Source organism: Amphiura filiformis, chromosome 2 (assembly GCF_039555335.1).
Source record: "Amphiura filiformis chromosome 2, Afil_fr2py, whole genome shotgun sequence".
Classification (NCBI taxonomy): Eukaryota; Metazoa; Echinodermata; class Ophiuroidea; order Amphilepidida; family Amphiuridae; genus Amphiura; species Amphiura filiformis.
In genome coordinates, this window is record NC_092629.1 from 20,054,835 (window position 1) to 20,065,144 (window position 10,310).

General features: G+C 37.8%; 1 protein-coding gene across 1 annotated transcript; it reads left to right on the forward strand.

Moving 5' to 3' along the window:
• The first annotated feature begins 2,712 nt into the window (after window positions 1–2,712).
• Window positions 2,713–8,298, forward strand: LOC140138854 (uronyl 2-sulfotransferase-like). The gene is made up of 7 exons (XM_072160637.1): window positions 2,713–2,751; window positions 2,885–3,046; window positions 3,570–3,676; window positions 4,909–5,059; window positions 6,139–6,239; window positions 7,057–7,220; window positions 8,141–8,298. The coding sequence occupies exons 1-7, from the start codon at window positions 2,713–2,715 to the stop codon at window positions 8,296–8,298; spliced, it is 882 nt and encodes a 293-aa protein (XP_072016738.1).
• Window positions 8,299–10,310: the final 2,012 nt, after the last annotated feature.

The following is a 10,310-nucleotide window of genomic DNA, read 5'->3' on the forward strand; positions in this document are numbered from 1 at the left end:
AACGCTTGATTGACTGTACAATGAATAAGTTTTTATGAATACCAAACTATCCGTTTCGCCATGTCAAAGGATTTAACCATCTATGTTGACATTTGAAGCTATTCCACTTGAAATTTATACCGCTGTGGAAGATTTGGGAAATATCGTACTACGTACTCAGGGGGAGTATGTTTTTCAACTGGTCAGGGTTAATCATTTTGAAATCCGTACTCTCGCTGATTATGGCTTTAGCTATTATCTTCCACAACTGGAGTGAGTATTTCAAATGGAAGATACCCCTATTGTCTATTAACTACATCGTCCACATGGGTAGTGTAGATTGTGAATTGAAATAGCCCATTGCTTGAGACCAGTGATCATTGTTAAGAGTTACGAAGGTATTCGTATACACCAATCCGAGAAGCGTTTACTGTATTTGGCCCTCTATTGACGGCAACACAGATCATGTACCAGAGCGGGAGATTTAATTCGTAATTCAATACTCATGATTGTGTATTGAATATCACTGTTGTGTACAATTCCCGGGTACAATTCTGTATAGCACACAATAAATAATGGATGGAACCCCCGACCTCGGGACACCGCAGTTTTACATCGGGGACACCGCAGTAATGGCGAAGTCGGATAGGTGTATAGGCAAAGAAATAACAGAAGCTATTCTATTCAGGTGATGAATATCCAATTTACAGTTATGTCAATAGTTGATTACTCATCAATAATAAAGACATACACATTAATAGTAATGGAATTAGTACCGTATTTCAACACTAGCTAACAGTATCACTTACTAATTAAGTGTTCGTTCTTCTTCGCCTTCAATATTTCATGGCAAAAAATCACAAAATAATGTTGGAAGGGGTAAAATTGGTATGTACCATAAAATTTAAGGAATGAATGGTATAATGGGAGTAGGTTTACAAGGTGATTCAAAAAGAAGTAAACTCATGTTTGACGGGCTGTAACTACGGACATTGTCTTAAATCTCCGTAACAGATTGTATTATCGACTGCGTTTTATTTATGACTTGTAAAACATCTTAAAATGCGTACTTTAAAATTTGTATAATTGTGTACCATATTTTCTTAATGCAATAATAAGTCATTTTCATGCAAAATGTTAGTAAAGACTTTCTTACACTGACTGACACGTCGAATGGAGCTGCAAAAACATTTCATAAGAAAGGAAATGGGTCACATTATTATCTTTCTTCCAAACAGCGTCATTCCCCAAGACTGCAAAGAAAGGTTCATTATCAGATGGTACTGGTAGCTTAGCCATTCAGTTGTCACCTATACAGACAGGAAAGTCGAATATTAATTCAAGCAGAGCGAAATACCGATATGGTGTTAAGGTCAATGGAAAGGTTAGACGTATTTGTATTGTTTGTTTTTGTTTTGCTTTTTGCTTGTTTGATTTTTTTAAACAATTTTATATATATCCATTTTTGTTATTTCATGTTTTGATTTGTGTTTAATTAGATTGACAATCTCACCACCATTTCTCCATTTTCTAGGGATTTTGGCATTCGGACGAAAATTCTAGATGATCTAGGACTGAAATATGTTCCGTTTAGGGATGGCTTCAAAATTCAACTGCCGGTTGCCCGGTGGTTCCGCCCGATTCCGTTCTGTTTTAGCCGGTTTCTATTGTTCTAAACAATGGAGCGTGATTCAACCGCCAGTGAGTGGTCGGGTTTTAAAGTCACCCATATAGATGGCATGAACGAACAAATGTTAGCCTCATCCCCAATGGCCACGGTGCATATAATACAGTGCTTTTAGTACTCGGTAAACGGCGGAAGCCATTCAAGGGAATATTATGTGCGGTAAATTTGATTCACTATAAACAGCACCTGTTGCGGTGTAGGAACTGTCCTTTAACGTGCATAACTCATCATGCTAACAACTCATAAGATACAATACAATGCGATACAAATCAATACAATACAATACATTACAATACGATACAATACAATACAATACAATACAATACATTACAATACGATACAATACAATACAATACATTACAATACGATACAGTACAATACAATATAATACAATACAATACAATACAATACAATACAATACAATACAATACATTACCAATACGATACGATATGATACAATACAATACTAATATTGCACCCGGATATTCCATAGCTCAGTTTTATCCACATTACCCTTTGGCGTAGCTAAACGGGAGGATCAGTTCCCACCATTGTCCATATGAAAAGGTTTGGCTACAAAACGATTCTCTTATCTATATACACACAGTTTCCACCTCGATACACCCGAGTACACAGATTCTTCCAAGCACAGCGAGTCTAGCCTCTACACAGTCTGTGTTCATACTACATGGTTGAGTGCATACCATCATAAGAGCTGTGTGAGATCTAGCTGGTGACTGATGGAAAATACGGTTTGACATCTGTGATTGGTTTTTGTCAAAACCCCGAATGTTCCCTTCATTCAATCAGAAAAGTTTTTGTATCAAACGAAAGCTAACACTTCCCGCTAAAAACACTTTTCATACCGTCAGCAGATGACGCAATTCAATGTTTATAGCAAGGCGAATGTGGAAAATCTATTTTTATAAACATTAAATGAAAGGGCACACTTATATTGTCAATATATTAGCTTCATTTACAAGAGCTTACAAGGTGATTCAAAAAGTCATGTTTGACGGGCTGTAACTAAGGATCTAAGGAACAATATGTTAGAAAAAGGTATTCTGACGATAGCAATGGATTTGGTACGTTGTAATAAGAAAACACTCATGAAGATAGAATTGTGAGAATTCAACTAAGCAGAATCAAACATTAATATTGTCTTAAATGTAATTATATGACATTTGTCTCATTTTGTTATATTTTTTTCTTATGCAGATACACCTTATTGTTTACAACCGGGTTCCTAAATGTGGTAGCAGAACATTTCTCTCATTACTCAATCACCTCAAACGTAAAGGACGATTTACAGGAACGATTGGTACTTTACCAACGCAGAAGAAAATATTACGACGAAACAAGGATCTGTCAAATGACAAGGTATGCCCAACTCTTAACCAATATAACATTGCATCCTGACAAACAGAAAGCTCCGCAATAATAGTAAATGATTAGTATTTTTAGCCCTGCGGGGCTCTTCTACATTAGTGTCTATTTCTATTACAAAATCTATATGATTAGTCATTGAATCTTGCTAGCCCTTCAGGAATGTTCTAAATCAATTTAGAAGAGATTCAGCAGCATTTGTTTAGATGACCTACAATCAAATAAACTTTTTTGTATGTTGTTCATCTAACTGGCGACACTAAGCTCTCGATCCAATGTAGAAGAGCCCTGCAGGGCTACAAAGATTGATTTAATATCACTACGGCACTCACAATGGAAATTACTTTTATTGGCAAAGGGTGTAGATTACCTGAAATACATTACATTATCGTATAAGAAAACCGATCATGACTGCAACAAAATTCGTACAGTACGGCTTTAACCAAGAGCTTCTAAGATACGCTGCATTCCTTGATAAAAAAAATTATTTCATGAGATGCATTTCTTTATATTATAGAAACTGATTCTTATTAAGAGATCTATAAAACAGCTTGTCAAGAAGAAAAATGCGAGTTCACTACCTGCTGTTATCCACGGACATTTTCGCTTTATGCCGATTGAGCGGTAAGAACAAATATAATATAAGTAAAGACAGAGATAAAAAAAAAAAAAAAAAAAAAGAAGACTAGTTCGCGTCTGAAATTCTGACAACTAGGCAGAAAATGCCGTATACTGCGCAGGTCAGCAACCAATCACGGCGCGCCTTTACCCTGACGTCAGACGCGAACTAGTCTTTTTATCTGTCTTTCATTATAATTTTTCAAATTTTGCTTTTCTAGGCCAGCTAGTGGCTTGTGAAATAGACTATTCCATTTGAAATCCATACACCCCATGGAAGACATGACCATAATTTTCCACACAGTGGAGTGGATGAAGATGTCAAATAGAATCATCACCCCTTCAGGTAACCCCTTTTGAAATTCACGCTCCATGTGGAAGACGAAGGTCATGTTTTCCATAGGGGATGTATGGATTTCATCTGTAACAGCCCAATGTTGGTTTAGGTTGATGAAAGTGTTATGAGGGCTTAGAATGATGTAGGAAAGGTACAGGAGTAATAGTGTATACTTGAAAATGGACTTCCCACGAGACCTCCACAAGAGATAACTACAACCACAGCACATCCATCGCTAGTATAAACTCCTCAACAAAAGTTTGGAAAGTGATTTTTTTCAAGCATCTATATCTCAGATTATTTGTGACATGTTCAAATCTTGTTGCATATTAATGGATAGCTACTTTATTCCCCTTTATAATAACCCCACATTTGAAACACTCCCTTTTTCATGGCTAAATACACGTCTTGTGAATGTAGTGGGGTCTCAAACACAATGCGCCAAATTGGCCATTATTCTGTGCTCAAACAACACCAGTCACTTTTGGAGGTTTGCATTAGGTCCTAAATTGTGAAGATATGGGATTGTAGCTTGCTGCACAGAATAATTGTCATTTTAAACGATTCATTTAAATTCTGTTTGAGACCCCACTACATCCACAAGACGTGTACTCAGTCGTAAAAAGGGTGATTGTTTCAAATGTTGTGTCATTGTAAAGGTAAATAAAGTAGTTATCCATTATGCAACACGATATGAACATGTCACAAATAATCTGAGATATAGATGCTTGAAAAAAACTTTCCAAACTTTTGTCGAGGAGTTTATCTCGGTGGTTATGCGCAATGATCTCTACAAAGAGACGTAATCATTATTCGGGATTCCGCCAAACTCAAAACGATATAATCATGTTAATGTTGCCCTTCCTTTACAATGTTTAACGAAATGTTTCATTTTTAATAGATCGAAGCAACCAGTCTACATCAATATTATACGAGATCCGCTGGCAAGAATGGTATCTACGTACTACTTTACGCGATTTGGAGATGGACAACTTCCTGGCAGAATGTTAAAGGAACTGAATGCTAGGATCCTGCCTGAACATTTTAATATGGTACGGCCAATTATGTCGTCGTTAACACATAACACATAGTTAATATTATTTAATTAATATTTATTAATCAATACCATGCCGGTAGGGGCATGATCTGCATCAATGTTTCTTTACAACTTGCAGTCTTGAAGGTTATGATTATCAAGCACGTGTTATGGGATAATAGCATTAATATTGGGGATTATTGTTGCATATTTTTGAAGTGTATCGATCCCTTCAAAGTTTCACTTATAAATGACCAATTCTGAGTACAAACACACTATTTTTCTACCAACAAACAGGTAGACAGGACAAACGGCTATTCTGGGGGCAACCTTCACTGAGAAGACCCGTTACTCAGAAGGCCCACTATTTAGAAAACCCGTCACATAGAAGGTCCGCTATTCAGATTTCTGACTAGCGGGCTTGTTTTAATTTAAAATGACCCGCTAACCAGAAGATCCGTTAATCAAAAAATCCGTTAATCAGGAAGCCCGCTACTCGGAAAATATTTTCTGAGTAGCGGGCCTTCTGATTAAAGGGCCCTTTGCAGAATCACACCTGTAGTTCTCAGGGTTAGGGTTAGGGGTTCGGGTTATGGTCAGGGTTAGGGTTAGGGGTTAGGGTTGGGTTGGGTTGGGGTTAGGGCTTATAGGGATAGGGTTAGGGTCGGGGTTAGGGGTTAGGGCTAACGCAGTTCTTTCAAATGATTAAAACAGCCCACTAGTCAGAATTCTAAATAGTGGGCATTCTGAGTAGCGGGTCTTCTGGATAACAGATGCAGCCCGCTAGCCAGAAAACCTGCTAGTCAGAAAACAAATTCTGAGTAGCGGCACTTTACATAAAATACAACAAAAAGTCCACTATCCAGAAAGTCCGTTATTCAGAATGCCCGCTACTCTGACTACCGGGTCTTCTGAGTGACGGGCTGCAACCAGGTATTCATACATGTGCAGTATTGCTACATCTGGACTACATTGCACTAGACGTTCAATACAAAACAATGTTTAAATTTTCTCACTCAGAATGACCATGCATATGCACCCTTAACTTGTCCGACTAACTAAATAATATATTTATCTTTTCATTCATTGAAACAGACTTTCGATGAGTGCGTTTTACAAGAACTCAATGAATGTGTGTCACCGGTGAAACTGTCTACTCAAATTTCATATTTCTGTGGTATTCATCCAGGTTGCAGGTACGTATACTGTTCAATGGAAACAAATAAATAAGCTGCTAAATCCTTGTGTTGTTATTGAATATTTATGGATTGGTGTGGGCCTTAGTGGTCAGCGACAACCTGTAAAGTGTGCTGAGGCTTGTGGATCAACGTCTGCGTTGTGCCTGTGCGTAGCGCACTATAAATCACTGTGCTTTGTTGTTGTTGTTTGTGTTGTTTTTTTAATGTTAACACAAGGGTCTAGAGAACGTGTGGCCACCTGTGCCAAGAATCTTGAATAACACTGAGGTGTAACCCATGAGAAACCAGGTATCAACTAAATTGAGATAGAGGGCGTTGGCTCTTATTGAAGTCGTTCCAGGCGGCGAATGGCATGATCGAGCCGGCAACTTGTGAAACAGCCCGGCCGTATGGCATTTTCCATATACTTGGTTGTACTGTGGGGTTCATTATCGAACCCCAACGGTTTTAGCTTGTATTTATATTATTTATTAACATAGGCCTATTTGTTTGTGATATTTCAAGCGTTTTAAAATTTCAAAATAATCCCATTCAATTACAGGGTTGACGATGAAAAATTACTGAATTTAGAGAATGCACGGCGACGACCACCTGAGTCGTTCCTTGTTATGAAAATGAAACAGTTTACGCTCCGTAGCTGAAATTTCGGGGCTTGCTCTTTGTTATGCTAAAACCTATTCCTATTTCACGTGCTCGTGACCGTTTGTACACAGTCGAATGAGTATGAAATGAGTCTATCGCACGACTATTTGGTGCGGACTAAATATCATATTAGTGTACTCACGGAATGCAATGCTTTGAACCTTTTCCACAGTGAACCATCGCAATGGTCATTGGAGCAAGCTAAGAAGCATATAGAAGAAAAGTATTTACTGATTGGCATCATTGAAGATTTTGAGTCTACAATCAAGGTCTTAGAAAGACTAGCTCCTGATTTGTTTAATGGAATAGTGGCAGAGTACAAGAAACCAATAACAGGTAAATCAGCAGGTGTATTAGTATATACTTTGGTGATCTATGGGAGACCTGTTTCTTTTTGCCAAAACCAATCATAAACATAGATTTGTATTCCTAAATAAACATATTACAAAAACATTTTCCAATTGGTAGGGAATAATAATATGACTATCTGAGTAACTAATGCAACAAATGAATCGTTACAACATTTCATAATATACATGCTAAGGGTCCATTTTTTCTGCAAGCCTACATTTCGTGATTGTATCATTTCTATAGATAGATTTGTATCCACAAAATGTTAGTTTTTACTGTCAGATGTGCCCCTTTTTGATTTTGAGTCGAGCAACTGAGGTAAAGCAATGAAAATCGCAATGTAATTATATGCCGCCAATGCGCACTCTGTCGGTCGTGATTGAGGCCGGTCCTGTATTTGTTGATGTATCATGACCATCCCGTACGCCATCTACGTACAGTGTTATTAACATTGTGCGTATGCGTTCGACTAATATTTCGATTGTATGAATAAAATAACGGGGCACATCGTTTTCTTATTGGGTTGGCTCACAAATACAGCACCTAAATTTGAATGAAAAAAGAGAGCATGTCAAAGTGACAAATTTGGGATACTTAGTATTTCCTCATTACCAGTGTAACAGATCAACACTCACTCACCTGCCGTGCTCATAATTAGCCTGTTTTAAGAGGAAAGTCGATTTCAATTTTGCCACTCTTGAAATGTTCTCTGTTTTTTCATTTAAATTGGTATATTAGAAAAAATAAAGTCGCGTCGTTCTGAATGAGGTATCAAAATTTATTGCCTATTTCAGTTTTTAATATTAGGTTTAGTGTCTTAAAGATATAGCTTTTGTTTTTAAGTGTACAGATACATTTTGTGCCCAGTATAATTGTGTGTATCTTTGTTTACATTGCTTTGCCAGATGACAAAACAACTACAACCAAATCTCACAAAGGACCACTCCCTTCTAAGAAAGTCCGTGCAATAATGATGACAAAATTGGATCTGGAGTACCAATTGTATAACTTTGTTAAGAACAAACTTGAAAGACTAAAGAATACATTGGGAATCACAAAGTAATCCTGGTATGCATTGATGTACTTCATTTCACATGATTTTCGGCAAACTTCATTTAGTAAGAAATCATCACTTTAAAAAAATGTCCCCCGTTCTGTCAAAATCAGACGGATCTGTGTGCCGATATGTTACTGGTTACATACTATCTGTCTGCTTCAGAGCGGGCTTCATAAAAAAAGAATGGAACATGAATTCCTTTCCTTGTGGAATCCCCTATTTGTATCATTGCGGTACTAGGGAACACGTGTTCGATTCTTTCATCTGAAGCCCGGCCTGCAGTAGGCAGAAATTATATCAGTAACAAGTCGGCGCCCTGATTTTGACAACATGCTTACAAGTAATGTAAGAAGTAAGGTCGAGTTTTTAAAGCCATAATGTATGATTTCAAATTTCAATTATTTTGATATTCTTTAGGCCTACTCAAATGCTGGCATAATATCATTAACTGTCAAGAAATGTTTCTGTCTATGTTAAGCCTAGAAATCAAGGTAATGTGAATATAAACCCATTGCTACTTTTGTCGTTTACCGCGGTGGAGACTAGTAAATGTCGGATTATTAAAGACACAGTGGCAAAGCTAAGGGTTATGGCACCCAGGGCTAAGGATACATAACTTTTTTTGGTTATAGTGAAGTTGAATATCGGTCTTATATTGATCTTTCAAAAGATTTTGTGCTGAAACCGGGTAAATTCGGCCCCAGGGAACGTCAACTTCAAAATGTTATTGATTTAGATAATGAAATTCCATTTTTTTTGGCTGCTTCGACCAATAATACCTCGTCTACCCTTACATTGACAGACGTGTCCTTTCATAAACCAGTCTTCAGCAAATCGTTGGAAACTCTTTTGGCGTTCTCCAAATCAACTACATGTACTACAATTTGAAGTAAAAAATGTCACGGGAAAGCTGTTGTCGAGCTGTTTTTCCGAAGAGAGTTATTTCATAACAGTCGGACGTGTAATTTCAATAGCAAATTGTGCTCAACAGCTGGATCGCGATAGCTCCAACTTCGAACGGGTACCATCGTGTGATCGGTTTGATCAATTTTTGCCATAGAAGCTGTAAATAAACTTAAATTCGTTCCCTCTATGGTCATCAAAAAATGACTAAAATGCGATTTGGGGAAGATTGTTGTCGAGCCCTCCCAAATATGGAGTTCTGACTGCCCGATAGGGAGCTAAAAAATGGAAAAAAAAATTCCAAACCGTGTTAAGTCTAAAACCACATGTTTCTCATTTACTTGTGTGATACGATCACAATAACTGTGACAAGTTTTACATGAGTTGTACCGTCAACATGGCTGGATAACAATATGCAGACTATTGTTCTCATTTCGGAAACAAAGGCCACGCTCAGTATTGTTACTGTGCGCTTACTTTGTAATGGTGCATCCAACTAAAATTATAATACCCATTTCATCACAGCACATTGCGATATCCCACAGGTAAATCAGAAACATATGTTTATGGATTTAACCAGGGATATGAGACACATCCCTGATTTAACATAGTTGAGCTGTTTATCTTGGTTTAATGGGGTTTAAGTCCTGCAAAGGTCATGGTGAATTCTGCTGTAGACATAACTGCATAATGTCTGGCTGAAAATGTTGCTTAATGCTGATTTCATACTTCCTGCCGCTTGCTCCTGAGCGGCGTGACGCTTCAACATCCCGATTGTACTTGTCTGCAAGCGGAGCGGCTTACCGCTGAGCTGTAGCGGCATGACTCTGAAAGCCACTATTGCTGCTAAGGGACACACCATTAGATTTCAAGGGGGGGGGAGGAAGTTGGGGTCGGGCAAGCTTTTTTTTTTCATGCATTTATACAGTTAGGTGGGGAAAGTTTTTGGGTTTTTTAGTGTTGGTGGGGAAAGGTTTTTTTTGCTCATGTAGTGGGGAAGTTTTTTTCAAAAACTTCCTCCCCCTCCCTTGAAGTCTAATGGTGCGTCCCTAAGCACCGTCCCAAAATCGTATTTTGTTCTCATACGTCAGAGCGGCACCACTCCGAATTGACTT